Genomic DNA, 19,978 nt, shown 5'->3' on the forward strand with positions numbered 1-19,978 from the left:
CGTTCCCAGTAGTGGCCCCAGTGAATAATGCTCGGAATCCAGGCACACGACATCTAATGCGAGCCTCTCTCGGCTCGCTCCATTTCTGAACTAATGAAATAAACTTTGATGTTACGAGAGCGCAGTCGCTTGCCACTTTGCCACTGACATTTTTTTTTTTTCGACAGGTGGCGGGCGAATCGACTGGAACTTGTGTAGTGTAAACACATCATATTTGCAGCGATCTATTGCATGCACAGATATTTGCGTAAACAGATCTTTGCGTATGGACGGACCTTAACCGAACTGACGTCGTGTTGATGTTCCTTATAGCGTGAACTCACCACCATTTGACGCATAATTTACAAAAGATTTTTCATTTTACATTTGGGTCCTAAAATTTAACAAAGTTTTTGTGGTCACATAGTGTTACACTTATATACGCTCTATACGTTTTACTTACTTTCTGAATAGTCTCTTTTGTAAACCATGCATCACAAAAAGTTTGCTATATTTTAGAATACAAATGTAAAACTTGCAAGTAGTCAACGCTACCATCTGACGATGGACTCAGGCCTGAAACTAGTAACGGCCTAATAAAATCATTTCAAGAAAACTTGTGGCTGGTTGCAGTATTTTCTACAGTGTAATTTATGAAAACAGCTGCGCTATTCTCCATCCAAAATGGACACAATAACGTAGTATGAATCAGCCTTTTAGCATATAGTGTTGTATACGGTAGTATAATTCTATGTATCTTCTACAGATCTGTTGACGAGGAGCATGTAGTTCGATACCGATCAGGAAAAATAAAAATATAGTAAACAAGCAGCCTTGTCCTTCTCTATACACAAATGTTACTATTTCGTATTCCGTAATCGATTTGTGACAGAAATAAACATCGATATGAAACAAAATTTCGATAAATTGCAAACAATATGATCTGTCAAAAACGAAGTTAGGTTAAGGTTCCCATCGTGATGATTGATGACGGTAGCATAAGAACGAATGAGAGGTGTATGTCATAAAGTAAGCAGCAAAGGGCCACGACAATGAGAAATATAGTTAGTGAAATAAAAGACATGTCTGTATGGCGAATACTGGCTGCCGTTTGCGCTTCAGTTACATTTGTCCCGTTCTCGATATTCACTGCCTACGATGCAATGCAGAGGCGCCGTCTTAAACACAGATTAAGAGACAAGGTATGTTTTATGGCAGAGTTCGTAAATTTTCGACGTTAATGATAGAAGCTTTAAGTTTTGCGGGGTAGTAATCCCATGTGTACACAATAATTCGTCCTATGCTCTTAAGAAATACATAATAGGAAGTTTTCCGCATTTGTATCGCCTCTTACTGCGAGTGTTTCTTCTTTGGGTATGGCTGCTTTCTGGTGTTTCCTTTTGAATCTATATACTTTAGCGTGTTTGTAATTTACCACTAAATTAGAGATAGAGAAAATAGCAAGTGCCGGCCGCGGTGGCCGAGCTGTTGAAGGGGCTTCTGTCCGGAACCGCGCGACTGCTACGGTCGCAGGTTCGAATCCTGCCTCGGGCATGGATGTGTGTGATGTCCTTAGGTTAGTTAGGTTTAAGTAGTTCTAGGGGACTGATGACCTCAGAGAGCTCAGAGCCAAATAGCAAGTCACTGTTTACCGTATGCAGAAAAATTCTATTACAGCTAATAGAAATATTTTAATAGTTAGTAGAGGATACTACTTCAAGCCTTGAGAATGTGTACGCTCCTTCAGCTTTGAAAGCAGCGTTGGTTGAATAGGAGTCAAATCCTTGTTTGGGAGGGACCTGCCAGTTGAGAGGACAAGAAGGAAGAAAATGTTAAATGTTGTGTTACTTGTACACATCAATCCCGAAGTGAGGTGGTGCATCAATATGTTGAAACTACCTCTTCCCATGGACATAAAGATGTTTCCAATAACAATGGCTGCTTACCTATATTTAATACCAGGTGATTTGCATCATTCAAGCTGAATGGCAGCAAATAATGTTCTATTACTCCATGTTGTACAATTCCAGCTTGGTGATTTTATTTTATTGTTGTGCATTTTACTTGTTTACTTATCCAGCTTTCACCGTACAATGGTATTGGGTTTGTCGTCATTATACAATGAAAATAAGTAGGTCTATAATCTACATTTAAACACTGAATATGCAAGTATGCTTTTATGAGGCTAGGGTGGCCATGAAGATGGAACCATCTAGCTTTTGTCTGAAATTATTTAGGAAAACCTAAGCCACAGTTGTCGGATAGAACAAATTTTATCCTCCCAAATATGGGGCCAATGTCGTAAGAGCTGCATGGCCTAATTCAGTTGTGCTGTTTATTGCTACACTTGAGGACACTCACTGGTGATTCTGAAGGATGTTCATTGGTGATCCATAAACTTGCTGCTGTGCCCCTTGCACTAACTCTAATCAGGAAATTGACTCCATGCGCATAAAATACGGCATTACTCTAGTGTACTGTAGATCCTGGCACATGATTTTCTTGCAAAAGCATTACAGTATTGTAATGTGGCATGGTGTTTTAGTTATTCCCTTTTATGTAGTACACATTACGTATGAAAAATGTTTTAGCTCCCTATTTAAACAGATGTTTTAGTAATCTTTAATCTCACTGGACAATTTATTATGCGATTTTATTTCCTGTTAGGAAGTGCTGTTTGATACATACAAGCTTATGGATGTAACACATGTACAATTGATATTGAAGTATTAGCATGAAAACAAAAGAACACAGATAGACCTGAATATGAAAAACATACAACAAAGGTTTGATGGTGCAAGCTGTGTTGATTTACCTGTAAACAAAGGGACAGGAAGCCTTACAGGCAAACCTCACTTTTCATGGGATGGCCCAGTTTTGAGTTTTTTTGTTGGTTTTTTTCTTGGTAAATGTAAGTCCAGACTGGCTCTTGTTCTAAGATTGTATGTAGAACAGTTAGTGAAATACTAAGTAATGTTTTCTGTGACATGTACAAAAGTTTGGTAGCTGTACTGGATATAGAGGAATGTTCAATACGGCTTTGATCAGTGAAGCAGAAAACATCCGACAAATGCTATAAACTATGGTGACTATAATGTGTATTACTGGCAATTTTTTTCCATATGTGCTAAACTACAGATCAGATGTCTCCACAACCAGGCTTTTTTAGTACCACATTTGTTGGCATTGCCATCTCGTAACCAAACTGTGTTCAAACCTAACCTATACCTATGGCAAAGCTATAGATCAATCTATAACCACAACCACATTGTTTTTTTCACTAGCTAACAACAAATCTGTGAATATGTGCATAAAAACATGATGTAACAGCATCCATTACCACGGTCACTGGCCAAAGCCAATGACTCATATCAACCATTCCTGTTGATCCAGTGTATTCATGTAGTTCTTTTCAAATAGTTATTTACAGTGAGCCTGGCTACTGGTTACTATTCTGCAGGCCCTTTTCACCTATTTAAAATTTTCTTTTTTTTACCTTTGATTTCAAAACAGAATCCCACAGGTAAGAAATGGGTGTACATAGGAGTGATGTCACCACAAGGCATTGGCTGTCCGTTACAAACTGATGATAGAACCTTACGACCAAAATGTGCTGAAGACATTCTTTTGCCACCATCTTTTTTTGCTCATTCCATATTATCAGTGTTCATCCCTAAATCTTTGTGCTTATTACACAATCTACAAATATGTTCCGTATGGAATTTGTTTTCTGTTTATGCTGGGTTGCATGTGATTTGTTTTCTTTATGTTCACTGTTAATTTATTACATACAGCCTTGTTGTAAACATTGTTGGAGGTTTCATTTGCTTTCCCTAATAGGAGTTCTGATGTTTTATAAGTGATCATGATTTTGCTGTCATTAACAAAGAGAACTACTATTCCATACATCATACTGTATGCTTGTCTCACATAAAAATTTATCAGATGTTTGAAATATTTTTATATTCTGCACCCGTTTTCCCAGTAAGACTGGAACAATCATTTGCTGTTCCTCTTACACCTAGTGCTTCTAACTTGTTAGTAGTATTTTATGCCCAACATTAACAAAACCTGTTGACAAGTCAAAGGTTATGCCAGTAACACAAGCCTTGTTAACAGCTTCAAGCAGGCTACCAATTTTGTAATGGCTGATATTGTACTTCTCTCATTTTTGAGACCAAACTGTGCTTCATTAAATAGATTCTATTTATTAGTATAATTTGCTAATCTGTATAATATCTGCAGTTATCCATATGTTTGCCTTAGCTGCTACTGTTGAATTTGTTAGGCTATTTTTGGAAATGTCTCCACAAAAATTAATCTAAGCAATGCACAGAATTTCAGGAATATAGCAGCTACATTGTTTTCCATATACAATGCATCCCAGGTTTGACTTTCCAGTGCCCTATAAAAAGTATGCACTTTATATGCTGAGAATATCCTTGTGTTGACATTCGGTTTTTGTGTGTTTTACGAGACCTGCCTTTAGCTTCATTTTCTGACAGTAATGATCCGAAAGGCCAAGGTCTCTCAAATGTGTAACAATTTTCCCTGTTGATATCTGTAAGTACATTGTCTAAGTCTGATGTTGAACTTTTTGAAACCTTACAGTAGTGGTTTTAGCATTTTTGCCATTCCAGATGTGCTCAGAATGTTTAGGATGTTGTTACTAATATCAGATTCAACACTTGTGTTAATATTCATGTCTCCACAAATTATAACATTGGTTTTGGGGGGCTTTGGCTTCCAAGGACTTCAATTAATTTTCAGAAGAAAGTGTCCCCACTGCCATTGAGTGAGTCATACACACACAGAATGATTAACTCCTTATAGGTTTCTAACTTTGTTAGTTCAACAGCTGCAAATTCGAAGTGTTGCTGAAAGCAGTATAATAATTGAAGCCTCATCCAAGAATAATGCAAAATGTGAAAACTTAAGCCTTGAAGTACTGTGGTGGATGATCCAGTGACAGAACTGTACTCTTGTACCCATTGTTAATGAGAAGAGTGCAATAGCTGCTTCACTAGTACTCCACTGTATACTACAATGTGTGCACTTCATAGAAAAATTGATGAGTGCCTATTCATGAATCGTCTCCCATAGATTCCAACACTCTCCTCGAGTTCTGCCCAGCAAACATTTATTTGTCTCTCCCAGGGAACACTACCGTATCATAAGCATCTTTAGTGCTGAGTGGAAGAGTTTGAATGACTCAGTGATGCTGAAAGCTATGCCAGTGGTAGCATAGCTACTGGCATGATCACTCAAGCTGCACAGGCCTCATCAGAGGGACCTGAGAAAGAATGTCCCAAAACTTAAGGAAGGGAGCACTGTTTTTCCAAGGGAGTTTCACCAACAGTGGTTGGGTACGGGTAGGGTGACCTTGGGTTTCCTCAGTTGTGGACTCACCAGCATCACCCAATCTCCTCTGCCATAAATTCTGGGCGTACTTCAGGGGCCATCATTAGGCACGGTGGTAGGATGTTGTGTGTTTAAGGGAACGCGGCCATTGGCTTCACCATCTAGACAGTGATGAAGATACACAGCTATATATATAACCTTCAGCCTGAAGGTGTGCTACATGCTGATCATGTAAAATAAGTCTCTAGTGTGCAACCTCTGGGGCACCACCCCCTCCCCCCAAACCCACCCCAAGTTGTATGGCTGCCTCAGACATGCAGGGCTTTGTCTGGATCAACATTTGTTCCCTAGTGGCTTGTGGGATCCCTGTGAAGTGACCTAAATTCACATCTACTGCAGGATGGGATGGTTTTTGCATCAGGTAGTACCTAAACCCAATCAACAAAGAGAGCGCAATTGCCCAGTCCACCGAAGTAGTAGTCTCAGTATTACATAATAGGGCACTAGTCTGCCATAATACTTCCATCATAATCAAAAGAACAGAGGGATTTTTTTGGGAAAGTCTCTCCCCCCCCCCCCCCCCACACACACACACACGTGTGTGTATATATATAAAATAGAGGGGAACATTCCACGCGGGAAAAATATATTTAAAAACAAAGATAATGTGACTTACCATACGAAAGCGCTGGCAGGTCGATAGAAACACAAACGGACACATACATACACACAAAATTCAAGCTTTCGCAACAAAATTAATTAATTAAAACAGCTTTGTAATGGAACACTTGTAGTTGAAACTGGCATGTCAGACCTAGTATGTAAGCATGTAAGCTTCTGTGATGCAAGGCCTCAGTTGACAATCCTTTTATGACAGGGCTACACAACACCTTTAACTTCTGTGATTGCATGGTTACATGTGGATGTAATGGAGATAGACCCTGAGGAGTTATATAAAGAATGAAAATATGTGTTGCAGAAGAGCGGAACTATGAGGAGAGTCAGTGGCACATGGGATAAATGTTGCAGTTTTTTTTTCTTCTTCCAAACCTTCAAAACTCCAGAATTATTGGAACATATTCTTCCAGGGCTTATCCATTTTAAGGTTCAGTCAATTGTTCCGAGCCCGGTGTGAGGCTTCATATATCAAAGATTTGGCTTGTGATAAGAGGGTTCAGTGTGGAAATTGTGGAGACTCGGCTCACGAATCAAGCGATTCTTGTACAATTCCTCTGAAATATATAACCTGCTCCAGGGATCACCCAGAATGGAGCAGGAAGTGTGGGTTCAGAATGAGGAAAGAAAAATTCAGGAGTTGAGACACATGCCCTATGGTGAAACTAAAAAAGCTTTCAAAGCTGTGCAACCTCAGATGTTTGCTACTTCTTTTGCATCATCCCATAAGAAGTCAGTCGCTAAGTGTAATGCCTCCACACTTACGCAGATCACAGATTCAAATATGAGTACACACACTTGTCAGTGTACCTGTGGGGGAAAAGTTGCACTTGAATCCAAAAATCATTCAGAAGCCATTGAAGATTGACTTAGAACCTCAGCCTCATGCCAATGCACACCATCAGAAGCTGACTAAGCTGTCCTCTCTAACCATGCAAGCAACTCCTCCCATAAGTAAGGAAAAAAATGTCACACAAAAAATCATTAAAAATCAAAGAAAGTGGCACTTAAACCTTTGGAGTGGTGAGCACTCTCCTTTTTCAGAGATGATTTTACTGTCGAGTATATTGGTATCCACATGGAGGAACCAAAGAGTCAGACACCATCTAATGTTCCCCCTGACCTCTCTCAAGTAAGTCATTGCTGCTGAGGGAGGATGACAAGGGCAACCATTGCTAATGAATGGTTTCCAAAGGGACTTCTGTGTTGCAGTGGAACTTAAGTGAATACCAATCGCATTTGGAAGAATTACATATCCTGGTCCAAGAGAGACTGTTCTGCATCTTTTTACTAGAAATTTATTTTAGTCATCAACACATCTGCATTAAGGGGCTACCATCCCTGCGTGAAGGACGATGTTTCTGGCGACAGGGCTATGGGTAGACAGGCTGTTTTCATCAGTGACAGGTGCTATTCCTCTCCTCTCCCTTTTACCATGGCCTTACAGCAAATGTAGTTAAAGTCCTCACACAAGTTCAGAATACAGTATGTCTTTTGTACATTCCACTTCATGATCTGTTAGATGCAGACATAGACAAAAGGGGAGTGCAATGCACACAATGTGATGTGGGGCTCGGCTACCACTTGCTCTAGAGGTCAAATTATCAAGTGCCTCATCCATTCAGAGGACGTATGCCTTTTGAACTCTTGTCAGATGACACACTCTTCCACAGCTACACCTTAATCTTCAACCATTGACCTGTGTTTGTGCTGCCCAGCTATTCCAGACTTATTTCAGTGGGAAGTGGCCACATATTTGCATTTCAGTGACAACATCCCTGCATGAATTCATCTTCTGACTCTGGACTGTAGTCAACAGAAGACCACGAAGTGGATGGTTCAAAGGGCAAATTGATTGTGATACAGTCAGCAAGCCATCTTCGAAAAACAAGATTGTGCCCAGGGGATGGTGGACTATATGGCCTGTGAGATTCACTGTGCTCTGCAGATTCCAATCCCCAGTCTAGCAATTGCCTGGAGCTTGGTGGAATGACGAATGTCACTCAGTAACCAGAGTCAGCTGCACAGCACTATGGAAATTCAAACCCCATCCAACTACACAAGTGAGGTGAGTGATAAAAGAATGGAAGAGGGACTCCTGGAAGCAGTTCGCGATTTCCATTAATCAGTGCACTTCCACTGGCACGTTTGGCACTCAATAAGGTCGATTTCAGATAACTTGCTCTTATGACGTTGTTGAGTGATGGGATTCTGGTGGATGCGCTTAAAGGCATGGCTCAGAGTTGAGCTGAACACTTTTTACAGTCACTGCATCATCCAGTCAAACTCCTGTGTTCAGAGTGTTCTGTAGGACTGTGGAGGTGAGGTGGCTCTGCTTCTTCTCATGTTATGAAGTGACCTACAATCTTCCATTCTCCATGTGAAAATTAGAATCAGTTCTGACTGCAGCCAGAAACACTGCTCCTGGACCTGATCAGTTTGTGTGCCTCTTCCATCATCTGTACCCTGAAGCCAAAGGCAGTCTCCTGTTTCTTTTCAGTCAGGATTGTACCAATCCTAACAGTCTTTGGAGTGTAGCCTTGTCAGTTGTACATCTTAAGCACTTTTTGGCCATACTATTTGACTTGAAATTAGCCTAGATCCCGCACCTAAAAGACTGCAAACAAAGGGTTTCAAATCACTGAATATTTTGAAATGTCTCCACAAAAAGGAATGGAGAACTGACAGGTCCTCCTGCAGTTTTACAGGGCAGCAGTCAGATCACAGTTAGATTATGGCAACTTGGTTAAGACCAGCCCTCCTACCTCAATATGTTAGGTGCTGTCCACCACAAGGGGATTTGGACACTGACTGGTGTGAGCCTATCAGACCAGCAATGTCTGTGTGCAGAGGCTGATGAACCACCACTCTGAATTTGGCTGTGCATCCTTCTGGCTTGTCTGGCCCTGAAAATCTCAGTATTGCCTAGGTCATTAGCATTTAGTGCAGCAGTCCATCCCAGTTTGGAACAGCTGTTCAGGAATCAATGGTGGGTGATCAAGCCACTCAGGATACATGCTAAGGACTCTCTCAAGGATCTGAATACATCAGACCTCCAAATACAATGCCAGGGATGGAACAAATTGCCGCCTTGGCATCTTCAGAGGCCCAAGGAGATTTTAATCTTTATGCAGTACAAGAAAACTTGTACTCCATATTATGTTTTTACAGCTCTGTTTTTAAGTATGTACCACAATTTTGTTCAACTGTGTTCCTTGATAGGGTTTTCAAAGTGTGCCTCCCAGAACAATTTACAAATTATGTTGTGTAGTTATAAGGACTATGATGGCACTGGAGTGAATTCACAGGCATCGCAGTACAAGATTTCTCTCCTGTTCTGACTCACTCTGTGTGCTACAAGTGTTCCACCAAATGTAACCAATTGACCAATTGTTTCAGCTCACGTATGACTCCTTACAGCGGCTCCAAAACCGTGCAAGGAGGTTATCTTTCGCTGAGTACTTGGACACATTGGGATACAGAGAAACAACATAGCCAACAAAGCAGCCAAAGAAGTATATTGGGATGGTGTTGTGTGTCATCCTCTTACGCATCATCATCTTCTTATGTGACAGACAAATCATGTGTTATTGAGATACTCGTGGTTAGCGGTGGTGGACGGGAAAGAAACTGCAGTCACTCAGATCAACCTCACAGGCATGGTGGACTTTGTTCTCACCAATAGACACGCTGCTCACCAGACTACATGTAAGACATAGCCCTTTGACACATTGTTTCCTCCACAGGCAGAATGAGCACTACTCTTTGAAGTTTGAAGTTTTTGGTATGCCACTTAAGAGTTAGCATATTTTGACTATGTGTGTATTATATGTTGACATCAAGACACCCTCAGTTTTGCTGGAGATCTGCCCACCATCCTTGTCAATGCTTGACAGGTTCCGAAACTTTGTGAACTGTCAGGCCTCATCCCTGTGCTGGGGAGTGGAGGCAGACTTCAATGCATCTTAAACTAATCCTCGTGTGGGGGACAGCCCTTCATTCCTAACCCCAACAAGAATGGCATGTTTACTTTTTGTCAGGGCACTGTTGACCATGATGCAGAGCAACCCCGCATCCAAAATCATCATCATCATCATCATCAGTAGTTCTTTGTGAAGAACAGCTGTCACTTGAATAATCCAGTTTCTCATAAGTTTCTATCTGCGGTGACACATTTCTTCCAGTTAGGATTATTCCTGTTGGCAAAACATTTCTCTATGCATTCTTTCAGCTGGACAAGTTCCAGTCATGAGTAGTGCTCTATCTTTGATGACCAGTCATGAACTGTAAACATTGGTGAGCACTACAGCCACATCAGACAATTGTGTATTTTTTTAAGGGTAGTGTCATTGCTGTCTATGCAGCAGGCAGATGTTTGTTGATATAAAACGCAAGCAGTTTACAAACATGGACATCACTAAGAGATCATTGTCATTTAATATTCCAAATCACTTAGTGCTGGTTAAGTGTGTACTGCAAAAAATTAATACAGAAACACATTTGCTGTTGATCTGCTGCCTTATATTACTGTGTTGTTATACTCTGGACATAAGCGTAGGTATCTACAGGAGGGAGGGGTGGAGGCAAAAGAGGACTATCTGGAGTATGGGTACAGGCATTTTATTAATTATAGAATTTTCACACATTACTAGCAGTGATTCTCAGGGACTGTACTGAACTGCTGCACGCAATGGGACACACTGTTAACTTTAGTAGTTGCTGTGTATCTTCCACCTCTCATTTTTTTGTTCTACACCGTCCGCTGAAAGTTATGCAGAGACCTAGAAGCAGCAGCAATTTCAGTGCTCTTATGCAATAAAGACGGATGAAAAAATTTGTAGAACTGTTCCAAAGTAGTATCCTCTGTCTTTTGTCACTTCCTCATACAGCCTTTATCAAACTGCAGATATCTTGGTACATGGATTCAGATGCCAGTTCCAAGAACAATGTCGTATGGTGACAAAGCGTGCCCCTCATCTGTCCCCAATTTCCATAAGAATGCCTCAATCCTTTGCTGCACAACTGAATCGCAGTAGTAGTTTACTGTTTTCTGTGGATGAAGACGACCTATTACAACTTGCTGAATATCCCCTCAGTTTTACATAGCAGGGTCACTTTAGTGCTATCTAAAGAACCTTCTGTAGGTATGTATATTTATACTTAATCAGGGAGTTAAATACCTCAGTCTAAAACAATGTAATGTTTTCTATTAAAGAAGAGAGGAAAGAGTGTCAAATTTCAAGGTCGAAAAGATGCTCTCTCTAGGGACTAGGATATTCTCAAACTCTATAGGGTATAACACTCAGCCAAAAGCAGTCATAAAGCTAAAAATTCTGCAGTCCAGTTAGGCTACCTGCACAATAACGTGACAAACCAATGAGATGAGAACTGTCTTGATTGAGCACTAGGCCGTTAAGTAATTTCTATCGGCCAATTTGATGGTGACTTTGGGAGACATCCCCCATTCATCCAGCCAAATGCTGGCCTTAACTAACCCAGAAATGTAGCTTTCACAACAGATTTTATCCAACTTATGCAAATCAACTTTAAAAATAGGAGCCATGGAAGTAATGCAATAAATCCATTAAAATGATCAGATGTGAAGTTTCATAAGCAAAGTGGGTAGGTATTATCAGAGTTGAGTAAGTGTTTCTTAAAGTTTATTCCCTGTTTCTCCACTTCGTATAACATTTCTAGTGATGTGCGAAGATCAGAAGCGGTTTGACTTTGGATTGCAAGCAAACTCCACACCTCTCTCACATTGGTTGACTTACTTGATCTGTGCAGCCAATCTTCTTCTCTGGATTGCCGGCTCCATCGATCTCCAAAACTTTCTTCTCCGAAGAATAATGCTGGTTACGGGATTTATAAGACACTATCTCTATTTTTTAAATAATTTAGTGCTCGAAGAATCCTTTTAACTCGGAGAACAAATTCAATATTTTTCGCATCAATATTCAAATGTTTATAAGACAACCGATTTGTCTTGCGTTAAACTTGATAAAATACATCTTCAATAGTGTAGTTTTTACAACCACATAATTTATGAACACGTCTTGCTTTTAGCAAGTCCAACACATGAAGTGCAATTAAATGTCTATAATCGGTTGTTCTTTTTCCTTTAACAATAACCACAGACATTAAAACAGCAAGGAATACTACATGATTACTTCTTGCTCTTCCAATACTACTTCCGTTGCATGAGCGGCAAACAGTTGTCGATGCCGTACGACCGTCGCATCTCATGACTCCTTTGCAGCCTGCACACACAAATGTGTCGCGCAGTATGTACATTCTCTCTCACTTATTTTAAAAATATTGTGTGTTCAAGATGGCAAAAGAATGAATGGTTCTGTAATTTATGCATAAATTCTTGAAGCACTACATATCCCTCCCCTCAGCTTGAACATCGCATTCGGGAGGACGACGGTTCAATCCCGTCTCCGGCCATCCTGATTTAGGTTTTCCGTGATTTCCCTAAATCGTTTCAGGGAAATGCCGGGATGGTTCCTTTGAAAGGGCACGGCCGATTTCCTTCCCAATCCTTCCCTACCCCGAGCCTTCGCTCCGTCTCTAATGACCTCGTTGTCGACGGGACGTTAAACGCTAACCACCATCAGCTTGAACATGCGGTATTTTATACGTACTCATTATGTACATTAGTATTACATAGAATAACAAATCGTTATTCCACATTTTTTATTAACCATGCATAGCCCTTTTATTTACTATATAGCTTTTCTTTTTTCCTTTTACTTTGATTATAAAACGGGAGTATTTCACTCAATCTAGTAGTCAAGGGGCCTAAACCTTTGGGTATCCGATCATAAGCTCCAGGTGTTCATGACACTTGAATATTTTACTCTTTATTCTAATTCTTTGTGCTACTTCTTTAGTACATATTAGCCTCATTATTTATAGACTGTTTGTAGTCTGGAGGAACTCTGGGCAAATGAAAGTGTTCTTCCCAACACTTTTAAACTCACATAAAACGTAATAATACTAGTGGAATATAGAATTCAAAATTACCTGAATAATTCCTGTTAAATGTGTGACTTCTGTCACGATACTGTCGTTTTCCCCTAGGATCAGTACCTATATCCTACAGGTGGATTGACCCTCTGAGTGCACTTACTCCTTCCGTTTTGATAGGTACGCCCCTCTTAATTCTTATTCTCCTATGGTACAGGTCAGTCCCTTTCTTGGTGCCCCTGTCCGCACAGTAGAGGTCAGCCTTTCTTAGCTCTATCTGCCATTTATATTCAATAAATGCTGGGTGCGCTCCCCCCCCCCCCCCCCCTGCCCCCCTTATCCTTCCCAAGTAGGCCTCGTGGTTCATTGTCCTAGTATACATCTTTATGTACACTATAATTAAATATTTCCTGGAAAAAATAAAAGTCTATTTCACACTCCCTTCTTAATACTTCATTTAATACCCCAGAGTCCTCCTCTACTTCTCAACTTCTGTAATCTTTAGTAGATATTATGTCTACCCATATTAGTCAACTCATAGTAGATACTATGTCTACATCTGATGATCAAGTTCCATTACTCTGACTCATCACTCCATCAGAGTATTTGCTACACTAACTTTACTTAATTAAGCATCATAATTAACTCAAATCTGGCTTGTGTTCCCTTGTATCTTTGTGTGTATGGTGATATGTGTTTGTGCAGCCTGATTCTTCGGCGTTCTTATCTGGAGATAAGTTGTAGGTTATTGGAAACCACGGAGAAAATGAAGGACTCCTGCGATAGAAGTAGATGAATATGGAAAGAGGGGAAAAAATAGGCAGGTACTCAAAACAGAAGTAAGAAAGGAAAAAATAGAAATGGTTGCTAAGATCAAAGAAGAGAAACAAGGTAGCCCCAAAGACAGGAAACCCTTCCCACCCCCCTTTCCCCAGGACCCCTACCTTGCCGGTACTTGAGTGAGAAGCCGGAGGAGGTATGGTGTTAAATCATCTCCTACAGAATGGACATTCTCACCTTCACCCTTGAGGTCCCCGAAGAAAATCTTAGCAACCCCTATGGAATGGCAAATGATCAAGAATCAGTTACACTTGTTTGCTGCAAGGGTTGTTTGAAAGGTGTTGTGTGTGTTCTGTGTTAGCCATGATTTATATGTTGGTGTAAATCATGTTTTAATCTACAATACCCAACCCTTCCAAAAAGTATACAAACCCTCCCATTTACATGATATTCCATAAAAGGTATAAAATATTCTATACCAAATAGAAAATTATACACTACTATTAAATAGTTGTGTAGTTAGTCACTTTGTTATCTTCTTATACACACATAAAATCCTCTATTCAGTTTGTCATCTCGATATCACTCTGTTTAAATAGTACCAACGTATTATACTTTCCACTAATATAACATTCTGTTTGTTTCATTTAATGTCTAGATATCACTGTTCATTTGTGATTCTCTTAAGTTTTCTACTTGATTGTCATATCTGGTTTCCTACATACTAAAATTATAGGATAGTTTAAGATTTTAGGAATAGATTATAGAATAGTTTAAAATTTGAAGGAAATTTGGTGCAGGAAAACTATCTTGGAAGAAACACCGAAAACAACTCGGGATCCGAAGGTCGTCACTCCGCCCGTTGACTCAGAATGTTAGCGTCCCTGGGGGATATACAACTTTATATCCTTTACATTGTATTTTCCCTTCTCTGATCCAGTTGTAGGATCTACTAAGAATAAGGCTTTGGGATGTATTACTGTTTGTGTTTGGTAAAGTCCTTAATTTTTCTGAAAAAAACTTATGTCTCTCTTTCTTCAGGGCAGAGCTCTGAAGATGTGGTTTTACCAGAACCATGTCATTGACCTTGTACTGAGATTCAACCACTTTCTCATTATGTTTACTAACTCTTTGTTCCAACTAAATTTCTGGAAACTATTTCCTGATTAAGATCATAATCGAAAGTAGGTTGTTCAGGCAAATTAAAACTTTTAATTAGAGGTTCTCCTACAAAAGGTTTGCCAATTACTTCTAAAGGTGTTAATCCAGTTGATAAATGCGGTAATTCATTTAAAATAATCTCAAAGTCTTTGATCTTCGTAACCCATTAGTATGTTTTTCACGGCAGTAGGTGCGGCATAATTTCCCAATCTCTTTCATTACCCGTTCACATAGATTAGACGACGGGTTATAATTGGATACTAACACTTGACGAATACATTCCCATGCTAAAAATTCTTTAAAATCATTACTAACAAATTGTTGTCCATTATCGGAGAGACAGTTTTGGTTTGCCTACATCCAGAAAATATTGTTGCAAACAGCATATCACAATTGGTGTATTTGCTTTTTTAATAGGATACAACTTAACATACTTTGACAAACACTCTCTGAGGATTAAAATGTACGACACTCTTTCCTTACCTTTCGGAATTGGTCCAAAGAAATCCGCTGCTGTAAGATTGTGTATAGACTTAGGAATGATTGGATACATTTTGTATTTAACACGAGTGTTACTCTCTTTCACCTTCTGACAGATTTCACAAGTCCTAAATAAAGGTACTACTTTGTCCTAGCCTTTTAAAGTAACAGAACTTATTCATATGAGCTATACATTTCTTTATTCCAAAATGTCCCTACCCTGTATGAACATACCACACAATTTTGCCTTTCATTAACTTCGGAGTACATAAATGCCACCGTTGCGATGTTATACTATCTCTCCAAAATAAATTATGATCCATAATTTTCCACTTTGCTGCTTGTGATTAGGAGGCAAGGAATTCCTAATACACATAGCAAACATCTCGGAAAAATAGGGATCATGGTATATGTTCTCTGTTACTCTTTGTGCCATCTCGTGTACCCTGGTGTAAGGATACTCTCCTGTCAGAAAATTAACTGCAAAATTACGCCAGGTCCTTCCGTCCATTTGAACTCATTCATACCTATAGGTAACCTAGACAAAGCGTCTGGCTCAATATTCTCAGAACCTTTTGCATACTGTATTCTAATGTCATATTCTTGTAGGAACAACATCCATTGCATTAATCTACTATGTAACAAACGACTATTCATCAAAAAAGATAGAGCTTGATGATCTGTGTAGATATGGATTTCTGACCCCTCATACTAATGTTTGGAATTTTTGGATGTACTCCATACTATTGCTAACAGTTCTTTGTCAGTAGCTGTGTAGTTTAATTCATATTTATTAAGACTACGGCTATCAAAAGCTATAGATCTGTGATTTACATTATCTATACCCCACTCTCCTTGGAATAGTTTTGCCGGAATCCCATAATCAGATGTGTCGGTTGTAATTTAAAATAGTTCGACCATACTCGGATGATGCAATATGGGTGCTTCTACTAGTGCTCTTTCTGCATTTTCAAACGCATTATTTGCCTCTTCATCCCAGACTCACAGTATTTCTTAACAAATGTAAAATTCTTGTGTCATTTAGTTCTTGTCCCCTAATATACCGTCTATAGTACCTGGCCATTCTGATAAATCCCTTCAATTGTCTCGGTTTTTAGGGGGTGGACATTCTTTAATAGCTTTTATGCACTCAGGACCCGGTCTAATCCCCTGTACCCCTACAAGATGCCCTAAAAACTTAAGCTCTTGCCTTGCAAAGTACAATTTAGACAATTTCACTGTAATACCTTTTTCTTTAAGTTTTTTCAGGGTCTTACTCAATGTTAGGCAATGTTCTTCCCAGGTAGATGAGATTATGAGTATCATCTACATATATTACTAAATCCTTCAATAAATCTCTTCCTAGTGCTTTATCCAAAGCATCTATAAATACTTATATGGATATATTAAGTCCAAAAGGTAACACATTCAAGTGATAAGATTTACCATCAGACAGGAATGCTGTATACTTTTTTGACTCTGGGTGTAACCTAATTTGCCAATATCCAGTAGTCAGGTCCATTGTGCTAAAAAACTTTGCTTTCTCAAATTTGGATAGCAGTTCATCAATGTTAATTGGTCTATCTCATTCTGTTTCTGTACACTTATTCAATGTTTGCCCGTCTAGCACTAATTGCACACCTCCTGTAATCTTTTTTACCACTACTAAAGGGTTATTCATGACACTAGAACTATGTTCTATTATATTGTTGTCAATCATTTTGTCAATTTCCTTCTTAACTGCTGCTTTCAAACTTACCGGTATTGGATATGGCTTACAGAAAAATGGAGTGTCATCTTTGATTTTAAACTTGCGAATGTAATCGCTGATATTACTGGGACAATTGGAAAATACTTTTTCATATTCCATTAGAATTCTATATAAATCTAGTTTTTGTGCATTGGTTAATATTGGGGATTCTTTTACTTTGTTTTGCAAGTCAATCCTATATGCTAATTGGTCTACATTATAGATCTCTGGTGACAGTTACGCTGTAGCTGCTAATCGGAGACATTGACTCTCAGTTGTTTGTTTACCAATGTAGCTGTCTGCCAAAAACGGTACCCAATGTCTACTGTCCCCTTTCCCAAAACATAGATTTTCTTCAAAATTTAAAATGACTTAAAAGTCTAATAACCAGTCTAATGCAAATAATACCTCTCTATTGATATTTTCTACTGTTAACAATGTCTGATGAAACAAATTACTTCCAATGTTGCAATTCACCTGGGTTTCGTGTTTCACAACTTTGCTCTTCGTTCCTGTTGTACCAACTATGTAAACTCCAGTTACTGGTAACAGAGGTAGGTGATGTTGAGTTTGTAATAAATTAAAGAACATGCTATAAATGAGCGCACTTCACTCTCTGAATATATAAATATGTTAACTTCAAAAGTCTCCATGTTTCCTACTATTATTGGTTGTGGATTATTGGTAGTGAAGTTTGGTTCTTCCAGTAACAACCATTCTTTTGTCAGTATTTTGTGCGTGAAATTAGCATACTTATAATAAACCAGGCCTCCTAGTGTATCTCTACAACCTGGGCCCCGGCCCTGAATCCAGATCACACTACGTTTTCCTCATTACTAATAATTATTGGTTGGTTACCAAAGTGGGGTACTACGTTACCACTTTGTGGCACAAATTCATGCGAAGTTACTGGACCTAAATTCGAAGGTGGATGCTTCTTCTGATAATTATCATTAACATTATTCTGGTTACACTGGTGTACTCTAGCTAAGTTAGCGTCATATCTTTTAAAGTTATTATTACTATTCGTTTTGTAACTCTGATTTTCACTTTGGTGTAAACTCTCGTTGCATTTCTTATTTAAGGCATCAAGTACGTCCACAAAAGATAATAATTCTTCAACCGTTCTCCACCCACTACATAGTATATCCTTCCTCATGTAAATGGGCAATCGTCTTATTAAAATTCAAACTAACCCCTCTTCCTCCATTGGCTTATCCAAGTACTTCGCTCGTGTTAAATGCCAGTTGAAATACTTTCTCATTGTTCCCCACATATTACTGTAATACTTCGGGTCCCACAAATCCAATAAGTTTTTCTTGGGCACTAGCTGACCAATACTTTTGTTTAAACTTCTTTTGAAAATCTTCCCAAGAGGAGAAGTTTTCAATGTTTACCCTACCCCACTATGAGGCTTCCCCTAATAGATGCCCCACAGCAAAGTCAAACTTTTTCGAATCCTCCCAGTTGTTGGGCAAGGCTTGGTTGAACCTTTTCAAAAAATGGGTAGGATGTACTTCCCCGTCTGGCTCAAACTTAGGGAATTGCCTGGATAATCCAGAATTGGCTCCTGATTGTAAATCCGTCATTACCTCACTAGTCAATACCCCATTAGGAGAAGTCACCCTATTATCTACTTTATCCTGAATAAGTTTGAATTCCTCCCATAAATTATCTATACCTCTCTTGGTATTCAGAAGACAAATTTGGAGACACTTTGTCGGGGGTTACTGTCGTGGCCATTTTTCGGTCTATCATTTCCTCTACCTGTTCCTCCAGGCTACTTATATTTGTCATACCTGAAGTTGCTAGTTTCTCTTTAAAGTTTTGTTCCACGTTATCTACTCGAGTATTGATGCCTGCAGTTTGCGATTGGACTATAGGAATTAGCTTGTCCTGTTTCTTGACACTCGACACTTACCTTTAAAGTGTGTAGTCTCTGCTTTACTTCATCAAATATAACATTACATATACTTTGAAATGATCCTAATCTTTCACCAATTTCAGCTTCTTCATTATTACATTTATCTTCAATATCCAATTCTAACTTTTTAGCTAAGTCCTGAAGTTGGTGACTGTGTGTCTGACTAAAGTTACTGAACAGATGGTTTACATGACTGCTTAACGAACTAGTTAATTCCTATTTCAAATCTATTTTAAAATTTTCTACTTTAGTAGTTAAAGCATCAAATTCAGTCTTCAAATTTCCCATACCTTCACATAAATTACTAAAGTCTTTACTTTGTGAATCTCCTTTATCACTTAACAATCCCAAAGTTTCATTCTGGACATCCAATTTATTATTTAATTCAGTATTCACTCTATCTATTTCTCTACTTAAATTAGCACTCTGTGCATAAAGTTTTTCACTTAGTTGCACTTGTCATTTCTCAAAGGAGTACTTTGAGCAGTTAGTTCCTTCCTTAAAGCTTCTGAATCTGCCCTTTGGGCTTCGATTAAATTTACTACTTCAGACCAGTGAGGCACCTCCTTACTCACTTTCATTGCCATGGCTGGTTCTGAAGTTTCAGCATTTCTATTATTCAACAGTTTCTTTTCAACTTTACTCTCAATTATTGTTTTGTGCACACCCAGTGTAGAGCTCTAGCTGTATTGGTGAGCGGATGCGTAATCAGCGCCAGTGAACAGCACTGGCGCCGGCGGCAGCGATTTTTGGTTTCAGGATCGGTGGGCGTATGGGGAATCGGCACCAGTCATCAGCGACTGGTGCTGGTGTCATCAGACTTAGGCTGGATTCCTCATCTGCATCCCCGCGATGTGTGTGTGAGAGCTGCTTACTCCTGACACCGGATCTTCTTC

General features: G+C 39.2%; 1 protein-coding gene across 1 annotated transcript in view; it reads left to right on the forward strand.

The window, feature by feature from the left end:
* Positions 1 to 904: 904 nt before the first annotated feature.
* Positions 905 to 19,978, forward strand: part of LOC126473755 (dehydrogenase/reductase SDR family protein 7-like) — a 42,593-nt gene continuing 23,519 nt past the window's right edge. Inside the window, exon 1 of the mRNA XM_050101011.1 lies at positions 905 to 1,181. Within this exon, the coding sequence (XP_049956968.1) occupies positions 1,032 to 1,181 (150 nt within the window). The 5' untranslated portion in view covers positions 905 to 1,031. The remainder of the gene's footprint in view (positions 1,182 to 19,978) is intronic.

Source organism: Schistocerca serialis, chromosome 4 (assembly GCF_023864345.2).
Source record: "Schistocerca serialis cubense isolate TAMUIC-IGC-003099 chromosome 4, iqSchSeri2.2, whole genome shotgun sequence".
Classification (NCBI taxonomy): domain Eukaryota; kingdom Metazoa; phylum Arthropoda; class Insecta; order Orthoptera; family Acrididae; genus Schistocerca; species Schistocerca serialis.